The sequence below is a fragment of the Ictalurus punctatus genome, chromosome 6 (genome assembly GCF_001660625.3).
Source record: "Ictalurus punctatus breed USDA103 chromosome 6, Coco_2.0, whole genome shotgun sequence".
NCBI lineage: Eukaryota > Metazoa > Chordata > Actinopteri > Siluriformes > Ictaluridae > Ictalurus > Ictalurus punctatus.
This window is the reverse complement of record NC_030421.2, coordinates 5,480,031-5,500,516: the sequence shown is the minus strand read 5'-3', so window position 1 is coordinate 5,500,516 and position 20,486 is coordinate 5,480,031. Positions and strand designations below refer to the sequence as shown.

Sequence of the window (20,486 nt, the reverse complement as noted above, 5' to 3'; positions counted from 1 at the left end):
TCATGATTGTGAAGGTGAATTTGTTTCATGATTTTCACATTTTTCCTCTAACCTTCCCAATTTCCTCACTCCTGTATCTATCTAAATAATTTCAGCGTTGTAAATCGTGTAGAAGTCGGTGACGGTGAGCTCGGATCTCTGGTGGCTTGGTATTTACTTGTTAAAGTGTTGTGCCACTCAGGAGTCCCGGTGGAGCCACTTAACACCTGGCCAGCTGCAGCGAATAGCCTGAAGCATCGGGGCGAGTTCAGATGGCCGAGCCCGTGAGCGAGGGCTGGGACGTGAGCTCTAAACGATCTCAGCCGAGCTCGTGGGAGCTCCAGACTGAGAGGCGGTGATTTAGAGTCGATGTGCATTTCGCAGTACCTCCACCCACAGAAGGAAAAAAAGAAAAAAAACCAGACACTGCGTATAGATCTACAGCTTGGGGACCTCGGGGCATTCGGGCGCGACTGAATCGGATAACTCCCGCCGTTCTCGAGGTGTTGGAATAGTCTCCTCTACGGTTGTCGCTTGTGCATAGATGGCTGCGCTTTGCTTGAATGATTTTTCAACCGACACGTGAACTTCGATACGAAGCACAGGACGATTCTTAGCACAAAATAAATGAATCAGCCAGGAATAAAACTTAATGAAGAGGCTGAGGAATTACACTCGAGCGAAATGATGGATGGCTCTACGCTCAGCTTAAATGTCAGCGTCCACATCGAACACTCAAACCTACACGAACACACCCCCACACACTGCCTTTTTTTTTTTTTTTTTTAAAAACCTCTTCTCACTCCTTTATTAAACGCACACACACTACCCTGTGTTTGAGTCACCACTTACTGCTCAGGATACCTACAAGAGAAACGCCTATAAAAAGCACCTGAAACGAAACGCTCCGAATGACGTTCCAGTCCGCTCGCCTGAAGAACGTTTTTAATTTCACACGCCGATGAGAATCAAACAAGTAGGCCAACACCAAAACTGGAGCTGTGAACTGGTTCCGATTAGTTAAAATCCCCAGCTACCTGTACGACAAAGTAGAGTAAGGCACAGACTAAACATATTTGACATTTATGGCACTTGAATAGTTCAGAAGCTGGAAGATCTAACGAAATATCGATATCACAATGTATTAATACGGGATAGGTTTTTCCTGTATCGGTGGGTGATATGATAGGATCTCTATATCACGATATTTCAAGGTTTTAAGTGCCTATAAAGCAGGAGTGTTTAATTCAATATACAGTTTGTGGGGGGGGGGGGGGGGATTGATTGCAATCAGAAATCTTTCTGATTGCAAATTAATTTATAAAATTTTTGACATGCGTTTTTCTGGATTTTTTTGTTGTTATTCTGTCTCTCAGTGTTCAAATACAACTACCATTAAAATTATAGACGGATCATTTCTTTGTCAGTGGGCAAACGTACAAAATCAGCAGGGGATCAAATACTTTTTTCCCTCACTGTAGCACCTTTTAACCTTAACGCTTTACACTACTCAACCATTCACACCCCTGCCATCGGGAGCAACGTGGGGTTTAGTATCTTGCCCAGGGACACTTTGGGATGGGGGCTGGGGATCGAACCGCCAACCCTACGATTAGTGGACAACCCGCTTTACCACCTGAGCCACAGCCGCCCGAAATAAAGGGGATTTACCCGAGTGCATGCCAAGCCTGAGTTCATTCATAATTGGACACGCAAATATGGGCTGTAGCTGTTTCGTAATTATGATTTGCAGGTGGGAAACAGGGCCATTTGAGCATGTAAAGATTCACGTAGGAGGTTCAACTTCAGGAAAGTTTGACGCGCCAGGCAGACGAACTGATTCTCTCACCACTATAGAGTCGAAACAGCAGTGCAGCATCCACGAATCAATTAGAGATGCTTCCCACGGCTGCACTCTTCTTTCATTTTCCAGAGTCAGAAACGGAGAACAGTAGATATTGATGCACAGAGATTGTAAATGAGCCTGCTCTTGCAGCAAATGAAGTTCTCTGCGTCGAAAGGCGCGTGTATCAGAGCTTCCCTTCCTGGTTAAAAGTTTTCCCCGGCACTCATCTCATTGCTGCACAAGTGTCCCAGTTTGGAATTAGTTCCCCGTATACCGGAGTAGAGTGGGGCGACCCGGCGCCCTCAGGGAATACGAGGCATTTTGCGTTATTAAGTGCGTTCTGCTTACAGCGTGTCTGAGCCAAGTCATCAAGAGCTTGATGATTACTTCATAAATTGGTTTGGGAGTGGCTGAAATGAGAAGTGAAACATGCAGAACGGTTCGAAACGGGAACAAAATCTCCAACTGCAGAAACCGAGAATGTGTAATAAAGTAATTCATTCATATTCGTTATTTATCAGTTACAGCATTGATGATTTGATTTCAGAATGATTGTATAAACCCAAAATACATCAGGGACCGCGGTTGGAATTTTCTGGTTTCTTAAGTAGTGGTGTTTAAATTGGGGTCACGGTGGTGGTAGAATCATGTTGGGCATTTCCAGTGGTTTGACGACTAATGCCCCGCTTACCTGGTCACTGTCTTTTGGTGGATGCCCGCCTCTTGGCCAATGGTTCTCGAAGTAGAGTATGGGAAGCATGGGGGTGGTAGCATCATGTTTGGACTTACCCTTCATGTTTTGGTCCTCTGACCGATGCCCCTTTACCTGTTTATTGACTTTTGGTGGATGCCTTCCATTGGCCAGTGTTTCTCAAAGTCGAGTCTGTAAAGCACGGTTGTGGTAGCATTGTATAAGGTGTTACACTTAGCCCCTTGATTCACTGATTAATACCCACCTTACCTGGTCACTAACTTGCCGGATTGCCCCCTCTTAGCTAAAGTGGGGTCTGGAGACCCGCAGGGATTCATGAAGTATAGCCGGGGGTCTGTGTTTAATCCAAAATCCCAATAACTCCAAAACAACTAAGACTATAAATAAGTTCAGTGTGTTCTTTTGGGGGGGGGCAAAGCTCAGGAACTAAAAGCTCCATGGCACAAATAAATTAATATTTAAACTGGATTATGTTAATTAAATCTGTAATCAGGGGGTCTCTGGAATTTATTTCATAGTTAATGGGGTCCCTGGTTGCCAAACGTTTGACAACTCCTGATCCAAAGCAACATGTTTACAACTTTAATGAGCGTGAGGATTATCCAGATTCAGATCTCTATGCTGCTTTATAATATATGGTGTATATGCTCAATATTTAGTCAAGTACAGAATTGTAAGCGACCTTTCACAAGAATGAGTAAATAGCAAAGATTTATGCAATGACTGATTTCGATCTTCAAACTATGAAGTGTATCCTCGGCCACGTAACGCTCCGTCTGGTGGGTCTTCCTGATACGACATGTATGTACAGTTTTAATAGTATACATGTATAGATTTAAGGATGCGCTGCAGCAGTTAGTATTTATGTTCGTCGGGATAATCGTTGGAAAACTTTCCTGATAGTTCACGCGTGAAAAGATCCACTATACTGTTCATCCGTTACGCACACACTCCATTATGTGATTTCTGTTGGAAACTGGCTGCACCAGAGCTGATTGATGGGTTGTACAGCGATGAGGTGAACACTTATGTCATCACAACTCTCAAATGGTTTGTATATTTGTAAGTAATTTTGCAAACCATATTCATACACTATGATATTATGGGCTGTTTTATGTGGATTGACTTAATCTGAATGAAGTCCATTTCAGTTTCAAGTTGTAAAACTACCAAATGTGGGAATGTTTAAGGAGGGGGTGAATACTTATGCACGCCAGTACGTAATGCATTTTTTTATTTTTATTTTTTTTTTGGGGTGAGCAGACGGGATTTAGGGAGCATGACTTATAGTCTGAAAAATACAGCAAGTAAAGCGAAGGCAGACAGCGCTGATACCTCGAAGCCTGATATGAGGCCGAGTCTTCTGCCCTCACTTGAGAATTCTGCTTTAACAGCTAGACAGGTAGATAAGCTTTTCCAAACATTCCGGTATTTGAATGGATTTATTGCTTTTCACCGTTCAGGGGAAGTGTGTGGAACTCGGGGGGTGTGTGGAATATCACACAGAAATAGATTAAAAATAAACCAACAAACTTGACTGACAAACAGTAACGTACGTGTCCTAAGGGGTTTGTATTCAGAAATAAATGAATACTGAATTTGCATGCTGTTATATTATTCAGACCTCCAAATTAACTACAGAGTTAAGGTCTACCTTGAGAGGTACAGGTTTTTGTGCAGATGGTACAGATGTGTCAGTTACGTGTGATTCTGACAATCAGGCCATCTTATGCCTTTGCTATGATCCCAATAGCAGCACTCTTAAAAGCTCTGTGCTTTTTAAGTCCGTTTCTAAAACTATATCTCACCTGCGTTGCGAGTTATATAACCGAGATCTCCTCGACGACCCTTGTTTTAACATAAACGTAGGTTTAACGGGCTGCACTTAATATTTTCAGAGTCATCGACTCTCCAGAAATATCTGGCAGCAGATCGAGTACACTCATCCAGAGAGCGGCAGTCAGCAGGGTTAACTGTCTATTCATGTGTTAATAACGTTTTGGGATTCATGCTGCGCCTCATGATGACAACCGTGACAAATCCTTGATTGCAAGAGTGCCATCAAAGCACAAAGAGAGAGAAAAACATCTCTGTCACACGGTTAAGCTAATTGCCGGCTGCTTGCCAAACAGGATGTAATTACTGGTAAACTCCTTCCAGTAGATGCGGTTATGACACTATGACAATTTTCCTAATAGACTGATACATGTGAGGTGTAATATTTGCGTCTGTCAGGCGAGTGATCATAGGCTGAGGAGAATGAGGCACTGGAACAGGTGGAAAAATTCACCACAAATATTGTGACACTTGGGTTTTTTTTTTGTTGTTGTTGCTTTAGGGAAGTCGTTCTACAGAGATCTGTATTTGTGAGCATGCTCTGGAAGCACACTGAGGAGTACGTCAATCATGGCTCCAGCTACCCTGTACCTGCCTTATCCTGCTCCTCTATGGTGCATCCTCACCCCAATCCTAGCCCTCCCTCTCTGTCCCTCCTCACCCCAATCCTAGCCCTCCCTCTCTGTCCCTCCTTGACATGGCCCTCTTCCACTTTGCTCCATCCCTTTCCCAACTAATTCATCCCTGTTCCTCTCTGCCCCATCCTTGTCCCGATCTGGCCCATCCCTGTCCCAGTATGCTTCATCCCTGTCTCGCATTTCCCATCCCTGTACCTCTCTGCCCCATCACTGTCTCACCCTGCCCATCCCTGTCCCTTTCTGCCCCATCGCTGTCTCGCCCTGCCTATCCTAGTCCCATCCTGCCCCATCCCTGTCCCATCCTGCTTAATTCCTGTCCCATCCTGCTTAATTCCTGTCCCATTCAGCCTCATCCCTGTCCCAATGCACCCAGTCCCTGTCCCACTCTGCTTCATCCCTGTCCCACTCTGCTTCATCCCTGTCCCACTCTGCTTCATCCCTGTCTCATTCTGCCCCATCACTGTCTCAACCTGCCCATCCCTGTCCCATCCTGCCCCATCACTGTCTCGTCTTGCCCATCCCTGTCTCATGTTGCCCCATCCCTGTCCCATTCTGCTTAATTCATGTTCCATTCTGCTTCATCCCTGTCCCATTCAGCCTCATCCCTGTCCCAATTCGCCCAGTCCCTGTCCCACTCTGCCCCATCTGTGTCCCATTCTGCTTAATTCCTGTTCTTGTCCCATTTGGCCCCACCCTCTCTCTCACCCCATCATGCCCCTTTACCACCTTGCCCATCCCTGTCCCATCGGTATATATTTCACGTTGATTTATAAGCAGTCGTGCTGTTATTAGAAAAGAAAACTTCAAGGCTGTAACAGTAACTCGGCTTCAACGCACCACACCGTAGTTGATTAATTTCCTCTAACTGCACACCCCCAAGTGTTTTATTCTTTACTTAACCATGTGTCCGGTTCAGGGCGAACAGTTAGCTAGGTGGGTCTCAAAGTCATGTACACACAATTTCATATCCTCACGGCACGTCACTGAGTCTGGTATTTGATAGAAACTATTTAGACTCGGTTTATTGCTGCGATTACACAGCGACTCGTTTCCTACACTATTTGTGTGCTGATTTGTGAATTGAAAATCTTTCAGGGCCCAAATGTGTTCCCTATTTAATAGCCAGTTTTACAGCCTGCTTTATAGCCCACTTAATGAGTGTTGAAGGTATGGAGCGCATTAGCATGGCAATATTTAATTTGTGTGTATAGCAGGTTTTGTGCTCTAACCCAGAGGTTCCCAAACTTTTCAAGGGCAAGGCCCCCCAAATGGCATTAACATTTGACCGAGGCCCCCCTTTTGAAAGACGTCTTTAAAACACATTAAAAATACAGACTTCTGAATATAGCCCCCTTATTTTTTTTTTATTAACAATTACATCTTACATCTTTACATTAGGAATTGATTGTGTGTGGTTGTCTTAGAGTGAGAATTTATTTTTGACACCAAATTGTTGAGGCCCCCCGGGCCCCCACTTTGAAAACCACTGCTCTAACCGACTGGCTGAGAGCTGCTGAAGAAAAAAATCCGGATGTTAAAGGGGAAAATAATCCCTTATTCATGCTTGTTGTCATGGTGACGACAGCTGTAACTCGCAAAATCCGTGATTTTAAACGTTAGAAGAAAATCGGCTCCAAACCTATACTTGCTAATAGCTAAGCTATTCACAATTAAGCTAGCTTGTACGTAGGCTTTTTACGTGTTCTATGTAGACAATGTAAAGGCAAGAATTACAGCTCATATGAGACAAACCTTTAATAAATATCAGCATTTCCCTCAGATATGGTGTTTAAATTCTAAGAAAGGTCTCGGTAAGACTAATATGGCATTATACTTAGACTTAGCATTGAGTGCTAACCAAATTTCTATGAATTTCGAAGTGAGTGATGACAGGAAGTGGAATCTGATGCTACTATGGGCGGCTAAAGATTGTAAAAACATCACCTGTCTTTTTCAATTCATTAACTATGACACCAGTTTAGGCGAGTCTGTGCCCACTGTATCGTCAGATTCATGTTCTTGCCTGACAGGAGTGGAACTTGATGTCGTCTTCTACTGTTGTAGCCCATCCGACTCGAGGTTTAACGTGTTGTGAGATGCTTTTCAGCTCACGGCGGTATTAAAGAGTGGTTATTGGAGTTAGCGTAATCTTCCTGTTAGATCAGACCAGTGTGTCCATTCTCCTCTGACCCTCTCAACAACAAGGTGTCTTCATCTGCAGAACTGCATCTCTCTTGATGTTTGTTTTTCACACCATTGGGTGAGAAAATCCCACAAGGTTATCAGTTTCTGTCTAAATATGAGCTTTCCATGGGTTTAGCGTGAATCCCTCCGTGGAGATGAGAATGTCTGTCTGTCCAGGGGCTGAGGAGCTTACGTGAATGATCCAGTTTGCTACTAAGATCTTCCTGTAACAGATGAGACTCTTGGCACAGGGGGGAAAAAAAGCAGAGGCATGCTAAGGCAATACTTGATTGATCTTGAGAATTAGTGCACTTGTGGTACTTTATTTCCTTTATAGCATTGCCCTTTGGTGGCTATTTTATTCTGGTGACCTTTCACAAAGTGGAGTGTTTAAGTCTTTCTTTAGAGACTGTGACTCGAGGCTGTAAAGTATTAAATGGGAAACATTATATGGGCAAAAACTCGTTCATATTCAGCTCTGCCAGAGTGCACAAGCGTTCTTTAGCCTCTGAAACGAGCCTCGCACAGTTAAAGGGAAAGTTCACATGCCCCAGTTCCCGGCGGAATCGACTGCCCTTATCGATGCCGAGCAGACGTTTATTAGAGCCCGAGCTTTGCTTGGTGCCAATTACACAGTGTGTGAAGAATGAAAGCCATGTCCACTGGTGGACCAGCAGGCCAAGCTCCCACAATCCTCCAGGTCCGGCATAGTGACCTAGCTCGACATAAACATGTAGCCAGGTCCAGATCCGAGTAATTGGCATGGCGTGACACGCAGATACACACCTGAAACTGGAAAGATCATCACACGAAGCGCTGTGAAAGTGGAAGAGTCGTACGCTGCGTAAAACTCAACAAAAGCCTGTCGTAAATAATCTAGAAGCTTCCTGAAAGAGTTAAATCTTCACCTTTGACCGTCACAAACCACTGACACTGGAGACTCCTTCTATAAAAGTGACAAAAACATCTAACTTTAGGAAAACTTTACCATATCGACGATTACACACGTTCTTTAATCGGTTTCTGCAGAGCGTCTGCCGTACACGTCCCTGTGAACGAGTTTTTTCTATAGAAGCATGAATCCGTGATGGGGGTTAATGGTAATAAAACGGCTCGGGTTGTTCGTGGGGAAGCCGATTTGGAGATTTGAGCGAGTTTTTAATCACCGATTCAGCAGACGTGTGCACAGCTGAGCTTTACTCGAGCCCTGGTGTGTGAAAAACAAAGCTTTTTTTTTTTTCTTTTTCCACCAGAGTATTGCACACATTACATCAGTAAACAACAACGGTCGGCAAACAAAACCATTTTCACATTCGCAAAGTTGCAGCCAGACGCAATTGAGAGTTGTTTACCCTGATTAACTCGCGGGGAGGATGTTTTATTACGGCAATAAATAAATGTGCTCTGAACGCCGATGGGGATTATGTTTGTCGAAGATTTTAATAGGATCTCGAACAAACACAATCACGGTGCTGTGTTTTTGTTTTTTTGTTGTTGGGAGGTTTTTTTGGTGGGGGGGGGGGGGCGGGGGGTTTGCAGATTAGATGGTGCTGATCTTTCAGATGGAATACAAATGACTCGTTTGTGAAACATCCGCACGGTGGAGTGAGACAATATTGACAGTTTATCAAGATCCGATTATCAGAGATATCGTTATATACAGTATTGGAACAGCAAGGCCGGTTTATTTGCTCTTGCTATACACTGAAGACGTTTGGGTTTCATTCATCAAAAGATGAATGAGATGATGGATCAGTATTCCATCTTTCAGTTCCTGATATTTGCATCTTTGCGTGTTCAACAACTTGGAAAGTGGCATGGGTGGTGGCAGACCACCCAATTTTTAGGTGAGCAAAACTATAGGAACTGATGGTCTTAGAGTAAATTTGAAGTAAATAACTTGCTTTGTGGTTGCATATTCCTTGCTTGCAGTAACCGCATCAAGCCGGTGACATCATCGATCACTTTTATGTTGCTTTTCTGGGTTTTTCCTGCAGCTTCTTTCAGTAGTTTGTTCCGGGGGGTTTCTCCCTTCAGTCTCCTCTTCAGGAGGTGAGATGCTGATCAGTTGGGTGAAGGTCTGGTGATGGACTTGTCCAGTCTAAAACCTTCCACTTTTCCTCCCGATGAACTCCTGTGTTGAGGTGGAAGTGTGTTTTGGATCGTTGTCTTGCTGCATGATGAAGTTCCTCATAAATTAATTCAGATGCATTTCTCTGTAAATTGGCAGACAAAATGTTCCTTTAAACTTTTGGATCCATCATCATTTAAGATTAGTGAGAATGTTCCAGAAGCAGCCATGCGAGCCCAAGCCATGACACTACCTCCACCATGTTTCACAGATGAGCTTGTACGTTCTGGATCATGAGCAGATCCTTTCTCTCTCCACACGTCGGCCTTTCCATCACTTTCGTAGAGGTTCATCTTGGTTCCAGAACTTTTGTGGATCATCTCTGTATTTCTTTGCGAATTCCAATCTGGCTTTCCTGATTCTTACTGCTGATGAGTGGTTAACATCTTGTGGTACAGTACCTGTATATTTCTGCTCTCAAAGTCCTCTTCGAACGGTGGATTTTGATCGCTTCACCCTGCCCTGTGGAGCTTGTTGTTGATGTCACTGACTGTTGACTGCTGTTCCATGTCTGGTTGTTAGTACACCAGTGGTTTCTTTCTTTTTCATGGTATTCCAAATTGTAGTTTTGGCTATGCTCAATGTTTGTACAATGCCTCTGCTTTTCTCAGCTTCAGAATGGCTTGCTTTTCTCCCATAGACAGCTCTCCGGTCTTTATGTTGGTTTATCCTTTTTAACAACAAATGCAGTCTTCACAGGCGAAACCTAGAGCTCAAACCAAGAGTAGACATTTAGAGCTGTCGATTATTTAAACAATCGATCTCACAGGACACACCCGGGCAACACCTGTCAGTTACATGTTCCAATATTTTAATAGCTTGTAATATGGGTGGCTTCAAACAAAAGGTGCCATATATGTATACACTCTTGGGGAATATCAATGTTAAATATCTCGAACTGTTTAATGCCCCTTTATGAAAAGCCTGTAAAGCTTCTGTGTATAACCAGTTTAGGAAGGGAAGGAGTCATAACTCTCTGAAGAACCCGTGAAGAACTGTTCTTCTATCAGTGTATTCACAGAGCACTTACTCAACAGAGTGGTAACAGTAACTCTGCTCATCACACCACCTTTTTGTTTTATATTTTATCTTGAACAGCATGACATGGAGTTTCTTTGTAGGTGTGTAAACATGAGTGTGTATGGAACGGAATATCCTGTGAAGCTTTCTCACAGCAGTGTGTTTGTGTTTCTCTGCAGCCGTCTCCGTGTGAGTGGTGTCGCTGTGAGCCGAACAGCGAGGTGCACTGTGTGGTGGCCGACTGTGCCGTTCCTGAGTGTGTTAACCCGGTGTACGAGCCGGAACAGTGCTGCCCCATATGTAAAAACGGTAAGACCCACTTCCTGTTTCCTGTCGCAGAAAACCACACAGGACGGATGCACAGTTCCCAGCGGGATTCCATAAAGCATTACGTTTATGTCCTGATCACAAAATCCATTTTTGAGTAAATTATATGTGTACTGTAAGGTCTAATGTCGTTGCCATGGTGACACAGTCATGCGCACAACGCTAACGTGTTAGAAAGGATTTCACTACACCAGAGTGCTACATGCACGGTATGATGAGTTTAGATTGTTAAGGGTTGTTCAGGTTATTTCCATGGGAAATATCATAAACTAGTCGATTTTCTACGTCTAGAATTTAAGACAAAACTAGACTAGCCGTTCAGTTAGGACATAAGAAATGGCACCCTATAGAAGGAGTAAGAGTGTACAGCCCTGTTCGGACTGGTTTAGTTTTACACGGGGCAGGGGAGGGGCCGAATAATTATTACCGGAATCTGGAAATTAAATGCTGTATTTTACAATCTAGAATTGTACGTAAGAAAAATTACGGAAAGAGTCTCCAGTGTCAGCGCTTTTTTTTCCTGACATCTTCAGCACAGAGGAGTTTACACATTAGTTTCTTTTGTAACATGACACTCTGTATACAAGTGAAAGAAACAGTGAGCCTGGCGATGGAACAAGAGGCTGGTGTTTATGCTGCTATAATATACATTAAAACAGGAATTAACTCATTTTGCAACACTATTTGTAACTGTAAGGGGATAAAAAGTACTACAATAAGAAATTATACTTCATCGCACAACCCTGTTGTTGATGATTTTCTCATCGAGACATGATGCCGAGTGTTTTACGCCTTACGTTATACAGTGGTGGGATTTAAAGGTTATGGAGGGTTGACCTTTAAAGTGCACACAATAAATTCTAAGAAGAGATTTCAGCGTGTTGCGATCGTGTAGCACACTCCCTCCTACACGACCTGCGAACGACGGTTCCAGATATACAAACGGCCGGATGTTAACGCGGTGCATCGACGAAGCGCACCGCAGACGGATACGGAGCGAGATGAACAAGACGGCCATGAACATTGTGTGCGAGTGTATAAATCTCCACAGTTGACCACAAGCCAGAGAAAGAATAGCTGTGGTTAGTTCAGACTAAACAGAAAATATATACGTATATGCTGAATTATGACGGGAATCATTACGTTATTGATCGTTGCCATGGTGAGTGGGATTAATTAGCCTGTAGAGAGAGCTCCATCTCTGATTTCCTTGTCAGCAAAAGTCCAAACCCAAAATTAGAAATATTGGATTCCAATAGCGAGAGAGAGGCCTGAGTCAGCCGAGGTGTTCTCTGTACACGAGGAATCGAATAAAGGGGGCACAGAGAGTTTAAGGTCGCTTCTTTGAACGCGCGTCGGATCACGTCATTAGAGTGATTAACTAAATGAAACCTGCATGGAATCTTGTAAATTTGTATTTGAAGCCTAGGGCTGGGCGATACGATATGATCTCAATATCGTGATGAATTAAGTCATGATAAACTTTCGAAATATCGTTGGTATAAAGAAATATTTTTTTAATATTTTGATCATTGCAGATGAAATGGTTTCTTTTTTACTTTTTTATAATCTTATTAATTTTATTTTTTTTATTTATTTATTTATTTTTTTTTACAGATTTCGCAACAGATTCTAGTTTTTATAGTCATTACATAAACCCACCATCGAAAACTCCCTTCTTAATTTTTTACGGTTGTAGCGTGACTGTTTTGCCGACGGTTCGCTTGTAAGATTACATATTGTGATAAATACTGTTATGTACCATAACAATGTCCTCGAATATCATATGCTATTTTTGTCATATTGCCCACCCCATTAAAACGCCTATGTGGGGGGAAAAAATGTCATTGATTACTCCATATTTAAATAAACAATTCAAGTGGATTTCTATAGCAGGTTGAAGAGCAGCTATTGTCACAGAGAAGCTTTACAGCATTCCAGATGTGTAAAAATAAAAGAATAAATCATGAGAGACTCGTATTTTAACTGTAGCTGTAAGATCCATCAGATGTTGCCTTGGAGCTCAGCTTGACCCCTGAGTTCTTCTACAACAATCATCAGAATGCTGTAAGGTGTGGTAGGTAAACACACACGTAGCCTGAAGCTAGTTGCGGGAGCTGATGTGGGCAGACAGGACACAGTGACACACTCACGGCGGTGGCATTCCAGGAGAACATATCAGAGCTGCTGCCCGAGGGAATCAGTCAGTTCACGGATTCTCACAACATGAAGAAAGACGAGTATTCAAAGCTTAACTCTAAAGCGTTCCGGCGTGTCGAAGGGCCTTTACCGGAATTAATTTCCCGCATCTCGGATAATCGTATTAAGTCTCGCACGGCTGCATCGTGAGAGGAAAGAAATGTACATGCGGTTTAAAAAAAAAAAAACAAGAGGCTGTGAGGAAATGAAACATCATCTCCAACTTCATCACTGCTCGATCTATTCACGTCTGAAGAAGCGCCGCTCTCGGACGGCTTACCGCAAGCTGTCATTTAATCAGGTGGAAACTGCGTTCGTGAGACAGCGAGACAGACAGAGAGACGCGTCGGGAGTCACTCATCACTGCAGCGGCGGCGCTGACAGAAGATCGACACCGACATGGAGCATGCCAAGCCTTAGTCAGTCAAAGCATTCACACGTGGCAGCTTCTTCAACAGCTCGACTCTTCATTTCCTGCGGTGTATAGCTCACATCATGCCCCCCCACACACATTTCTGTATTCTGATTGGTCAAAAGGTGTTGATTAATTCTCTAAAACAGCAGCTCGGAATAGTAGAATCTCTTCCGCTGGCAGTGAGGAGGTGGTATGCTTCAAGTCATGAGCAGCTTCTTCATACTCTTAGTATCTCATTGTGCTACAAGTTGATCTTTGTCTCGTTTGTCCGAACTCTAATCTGGTCTTGACGTTTTTGAGGCTTACCGATGGTTTACGTCTGGATTTAAACCCTTCGTATTTACTCTGGTGAAGTGTTCTCTTGATTGTTGACTTTGACACAGATACATGTACATCCTGGACGGTGTTCATTGGGCTACCTATTGTGAAGGGGTTTTTCTTCACCAGGGAAAGAATTCTTCTGTCCTCTACAACAGTAGCTTCCAGTGGTCTTCTGTTTTTTTTTGTTTTTGTTTGAGCTCATGACGGAGTTCTTTAAGAATGCACCAAATAGTCGATTTGGCCACACCTCCTGAAGGTGAGACCGAAGGGAGGAACCCCCAGAAACGAACAACAACTGAAAGAAGCTGCGGTAAAAGCCAGGAAAAGTAACACAAAAGAAAAACTCAACCGTTTGACAGTGAGTCGCAGGCTTGATGCAGTTGTTGCTAGCAAGGGATATGCAACCAAATACGTCAAGAGTGTTATTTACTTTAAGACTATCTGTTCCATTACGTTCGCTCACCTAAAAATCGTTTGGTCTGCCGCCGAAGGTGCCGTGTTCGAAGTCGTTTAACACGCCTAGATGTAAATATCAGGAAATAAAAGCTGAAATTCTGATCCATCTCAAAGCCAAGTCTTCAGGGTAAAGCACAAACAAAAGAAATGGCCTTGCTGTTCCAATACTTTCAGACAGGACTGTAAGTTGTACTGCACCGCTCGCAGAGATATTACAGTATAATTGTAAAGTCTGGAACTACATGACCGTCTGTTGCTCATTAGCTACGAAACAAAGCACGCGCAGAAAACAAACACGTTCATATTCGTGACGAAAGGATTTCACGTCGAGCATTCGGTTCTTGAGCACGAGCCAAAATGATGCGCTTTCCTCGCGTCCAAGGGGGACGAGTATGCGGTGTTGGCGGTGCTGGCACACGCCTCCACTGCTAAAAAATCTAGTCGGATTTTTCTAGTTTCATCCAAAAGACGGTGCGTTTTTTTTTTTTGTTTTTTTTTTTTTGTTTTTTTTTTTTTTTTTTACAGTATAGTGTCCCCTTCACTATACTGGGACATTAGGCTCAATACAGACCACATGGTGAGCGCCCCCTGCTGGCATCACTAATACCACTCCCAGCAGCAACCTTGCTTTCACCCAGGTCGTCTCTCCAATGTCCTAACCAGGCTCGACCCTGCTTAGCTTCAGTGGGACACCAGGTGAGAACTGCAGGTCGATATGGCTCAGTTTATCATTTTATTCTGGTAGTTGTGCTGTCCTTACATCTCTGTACCAGCGTACTCTTATATCGGTTCATCACGTCTAACCATGAAAATTAGCCTCTCTATTCTGTACTGCACTTGTACTCAACAAAACGATGAGAAAGATGGTAACCCTTACTCATACGGTAGAACTAATCTGCACAAAATGTTGTTTTTACAGTACATACCCTGCAAGATAGATTACGATAACGTAAACAAACTGATTTACAATGCAAAAGTTACCAGAAACAAAGTATTTTCAAACGTTGAAGAAACGGTATAACTTGGACCCATGGTTACTTCAAATTTACTCCTTGTATGAAATAAATACTTTTTTTTTTTCCTGCAAGGGTCTTCTAATAGAAGGATTGGTGAAGATATTGCTGCTGTGATCAACTTTTTCAGCTGTCTGTCAGCCATCTTGGTTGAAAAGAATTTTAGTTGCAGTTACAACTGCTAGCCACTAGGTGGAATCCTATGGAGTGATGTAGTAGTGTCCTCTGTAGCGGCTAATACGCAGCTACATCATTGAAACCCTTTCATTTACAAGAAAACGGCTATTGAATAGCAATGACCACCATGCGTCACAGGGTTAAATATGCCAAAATGATAATTAAGTAGAGTAACAAAGTACCATTACTCATTTATTTTCCAGAACTGTAAACCCGGAACTTTCTGGAAAACCCACCAACTGCACCAGTGGATAAGTATTGCTTTTTAAAGAGCGATTTGTACTTCAGTGCAGCTCTAAATGTTCCTTGAAACTGTAGCGTCATAAATAGTAAATTTATATTAGGCTGGAAGTACAGTGACTGCACTCCAGACTTCGGCGGTTTCACTGGCTTTTAAACAAGTGCCTAATGGTTTCTGTAAGCAATATGAGGGGGGAAGAAATAATGCAATTTATCATGTTTGGCTTTTTATTAAAAAAATAAATAAATAAAAAAGCCTCGAGACTAATTACCAGGCAAAGTCACAGCAAGTTTACAGAAAAAGTGTGGCAGAAGATCCAAAGACCTGGAGCACACAATAAAAATGTACTAGCCTCTATGTATTGTGTAAAAGGGAGGAGGAAAAAAAAACCTGCTGAAAATATTATTGCACTCTGAATACCAGGAACTTTCTCTGAGAAATGCTTTCATAACGTTTGAACTCGGGCTCATTATTTATTTATTTATTTACCACAGATCAGATTGGTGTTGACCAAAATTTCATTTTCTTAAAAGAATACGTTCCAGATGAGAAATGAAATCGGACCGGACTGCACCATCTATCTACCGATTCTATTATGTATCGAACCCTGAGCAGTCTGAACTTTAAAGCTGAGCATTTGCTTCAACATATCCATTACAAATCGGTTTTATTCTCTACGCAGACCTTCACATACTGTACACAACCTGCAAAGTCACACGGCCTTCAAGAAAATAAAGGCCGAACCACTGACGTTAGTAAGTCGTACTATAAGTCGTTAATTAACGTTGAATTATAAAATGCTTTGGTACTATTACATGATGGTGATTCCACGACTGTGGAGACTGCGGTTTTCTTGTAAAACATATATACATAAATAAAAAGTGGTTAACTAGCATCCATGCTAATATCATACTGGCGTCAAGGGCTTTCTAATGGTTAACTTTAAGTGTATTGAAATGTAAGAATAGTCTACCCTAAAAATGGAAAGGAGAGATACTCCAAACACAAAGCAAGGCCATGAGTGCATTCGACTTCCCTCTGTGTCATAAATGTAAAATAAAAGTCTCATGAAATAAGCTCTCTGGACAGCACGCACGCGTTAGCGCCGTCTCAGATATACTGTACACACCACGATCATCTCCACCACCCAATTATCATCAACCACAACGGCGCACTAAACACGAGGCGGAGAGCGAACTAGCAGGTGCACGGCTCGCTGGTCGTTGGCGTGATGGTGTTGGCATGCGAGTGCTGAGCACCGATGTCTCTTATAAAGAAAAAGAGCTTTTCATTATGCCCCCCCCCCTTTCAATTTCTTAAGAGGAGAAGAAAAGGCAGGAGATGAAAGAGACCTTGAAGAAGCACCACAGACGTGATGTATGAGAGCGAATTCATATCTGACAAATTCAGCCATGTTCCGACAAAATGTGAAATCCAAACTTAGATTAAAACGTCGACAGATCACGCTTCAGCTCTTCAACGCGTCAAGCTTTTTTTTCCATTTTATTTGAAAAAAACACCCCGTGGATGTCCTCTACGAGAGCGACTCGGACTCAGTCTGAGGTATTAAAATGCTAATAACGTCTAGTCGGTGGTTTTAGAATCGTTTGTTTTTTGGTGTACAACCTGCAGGCCTAAATGCACCTAGGACACTGCTTACGTGGGGCAGTGGTGGCTTAGCGGTTAACGCTCTGGGTTACTGATCAGAAGGTTGGGGGTTCGAGCCCCAGCATTGCCAAGCTGCCACTGTTGGGCCCTTGAGCAAGGCCCTTAACCCTCTCTGCTCCAGTCAGCCATGTATCATGGCTGACCCTGCACTCTGACCCCAGCTTCCTGATAGGCTGTAGTATTTCACTGTGCTCTACTGTATATGTGACCAATAAAGACTCATTATCATTATACTGTACCTGATGAGATCTGGATTGTGATTGGACAGAAGGCGCTGATTCATTTTCTAGAACAGCAACTCTAACAGTAGTGCAGCTGCAAATCGCTCGTTTCTATTATACATTATCGTTATCATAAGTGGCTTAAATATGTATATAAGGAATAAAACACTCCGTGTCATGCAGTTATAGGAAAATAATCAATGATAGCCTGGTGTGAGGAGGCGGAGTTACTGTTACCACCCTGAAGTTGATTATTTTCCTATAACAGCATGTCCTGAAGGGTTTTATTCTTATATTCTTCTACTACAGCTTATCCATCCATCCTTCCATTTTCTTTACCGTTTTATCCTTTTCAGGGTCACGGGGAACCTGGAGTCTATCCCAGGGGGCATCGGACACGAGGCGGGGTACACCCTGGACAGGGTGCCAATCCATCACAGGGCACAATCACATACACTCTTACACACCGGTTCATACACTACGGACACTTTGGACATGCCGATCAGCCTACCAGGCGTGTCTTTGGACTGGGGGAGGAAACCGGAGTACCCGGAGGAAACCCCCGCAGCACGGGGAGAACATGCAAACTCCACGCACACACACAGGGCCACGGTGGGAATCGAACCCCCGACCCTGGAGGTGTGAGGCGAACGTGCTAACCCTATATATTCTTATTTGTTTCTTATGGGTACATTTAATGCTGAGACAATATAGTTCTTATTTGTTTGTCCCTCACAAACCTTTCTTTTTATCTCTCTTGAACTTCTGAAGTTAATCAAGATTTTATTTTTTATGTTTTTAAAAACAGCTCGTCATGTTACGAAGAAACCACAACGATCGGGTTACAGATTACCCTGGCGACTCCTTCTATAAATGTTAAACATGGCCTCATATCTTGACACTGTTTCTATACAGCATCCACCATACGTCGTTATGGAAGTTGCGACTATAGTGACGATAACGTATTAGAAAGCGGAGCGTCGATTAATATAAAACGTGCGATTTTTGCAGCTGCACGACTGTCGGAGCTGCTGTTCTAGATAATGAAGCGACACCCTCTGGCCAATCCGAATCCAGAATTCAGCAGCGCGTTATAATAAGCTCTGTTACTGATGGATGTGTCTAGGGTAGGGTATAGTTTTTGGACTGAGAGAGTGTGAAAGAGACAGTGTTGACCGTGTCAACTACATTATAAATCAAAGAACTTGTGTGGAGGATGTACAGAGAGAGAGAGAACTCAACAGAGAGTTTAAAAACAAGCCCGCTAGTGAGTGCCCGTGAAATGGATCTGTGCGTCTGTTCCGACTTTAAACCTCCCCTGGGTGTCTCGAGTCACTCCGCCATCTCATCCAAAAAAAAAAAAAGTCCTCCTGAGAGCTCTGTCTCATTACTTTCTCTCTCTCTGTCTATTTATTTCCCATGCGACAGGTCCGAATTGCTACGCCGGAACGACGATCATCCCGGCCGGCATCGAAGTGAAGGTGGACGACTGCACCATCTGCCGCTGCCACAGTGGGGACTGGTGGAAACCGGCGCAGTGTCTGAGGCGCGAGTGTCTCAACGGCCAGACTTCATAAAAACTCTTACGGGTAAAAGAGATGGATAGAAACGTGATTGACAGCAGCGCCCAGACACGGGGACGGCCCACCTCGAGGACACCGAGGGAGGGACTGACCGGCACGAGCACAATACGGCTGGCTAAAGTGAGGCTGCTGAGAGACACACACACACACTGATACACTTTACAGCTCGGAGATGTTGGAGTGGCGGAAACATCAAAAGACACTGTTGGGGTGTTTTTTTTTGTTTGTTTGTTTGTTTGTTTGTTTTTCTTTTAATGGCTTCATCGTAGGTTTATTTCTCACGTATGCTGCTCAAACACAGAGTTGATCTATTTCATGAATCGGTGAGGGATGATATTTATTTATTCGACGCAGTTTGGTGTGTATCGTGACTGGATACGAGCGCATTTCAACCTGGAGTCTGTCTTTAATCTTCGTTGCATTCTGATGAGTGGGTTTTGAAACTTAAAGCCAGCTGTACACTGTGTGGTTTTTGCTGTGTTTAAAAAAAAAAAAAAAAAAAAAAAAAAAAAGAATTTGTTGGTCGAGATTGCTGGTTTTTCTGGAAAGGGTGTGGAATTATTACTATTATTATTATTATCATCATTTTAATAAGAAATCGCTGCTACAACGCTCATCTAAAATCCACCAATGGGAGGACGGAATAGGATGACGCCAGACTCACGGGAGAGCTAGAAACATGGTGGTGGAGGTAGCGAAACAAAAACAAAACATGCTAATGGACTAAATCTCTCCTCAAGCTCACTTTTTCAGCACGAGCAGATTTCCGGATCGCGCCGATTTGTTGACGTTAAACAGATCGTAGTTATTTTTTTAATCACAGGCTCTCCGTCCTATGATCAGACCTGGAGAACACGTTCTAATATTCGGCAAAGATTTGATCAAAGCCTTCTGAAATCGCACAGTCTAAACCGGGCTTTAGCGGTACCGTGGTACTGTCCGGCTCAGCCGCAGCACCGCGTCACCAAATATCGATAAGAGCGCTGCTCTGATGTTCTGCTGTTTGTGATTCTGTCAGCGTTATTTCATTTTCTTTCATCACAAACAAGTGAGGCTCGTGCGAAGAGCTGGTACTGAGCTTTATCGCTAAACATCTCTGATTAATACTGAAATGCTGAAGTGTACAGTCGGTGGAGGAATAAAATAAGACGGGAATGTCATACTGTAGGTGCTGCGCTGCAAACTAGTGATTAGTCTCATTAAATTACGCACCTTATGATTGTATTATTATTATTATTATTATCGTAATTATTCAGATAACTTTGATCTCAGTCCGTAGGTGAGAAATTTGATTGGCAGGGAAAATCTGGAGGGCGGAACTTAGACAAAAATATCATATCACGATATTTCAAGGCATTTCTGCGAGACATGATGTGCGTCATGGTATACAGCCTAGGTTTCCAAATAAACTGTTTCCTAAAAAATGTATTCAATTTTACTTTTATTTATCGCCTACAAAAAATATTATTTAACACAGTAAATGCTGAAACTGTTTATATTTTACAATTGTAAACGTACA

The 20,486-nt window shown here is 43.0% G+C and overlaps 1 protein-coding gene across 1 annotated transcript in view; it reads left to right on the top strand.

The window, feature by feature from the left end:
• The window catches only part of vwc2l (von Willebrand factor C domain containing 2 like), a 32,245-nt gene extending 12,041 nt beyond the window's left edge, over positions 1-20,204 (top strand). The window contains exons 2-3 of the mRNA XM_017470905.3: positions 10,526-10,655; positions 18,813-20,204. Coding sequence (XP_017326394.1) covers positions 10,526-10,655; positions 18,813-18,961 — 279 coding nt within the window. The 3' untranslated portion in view covers positions 18,962-20,204. The remainder of the gene's footprint in view (positions 1-10,525; positions 10,656-18,812) is intronic.
• The last annotated feature ends 282 nt before the right edge of the window (positions 20,205-20,486 follow it).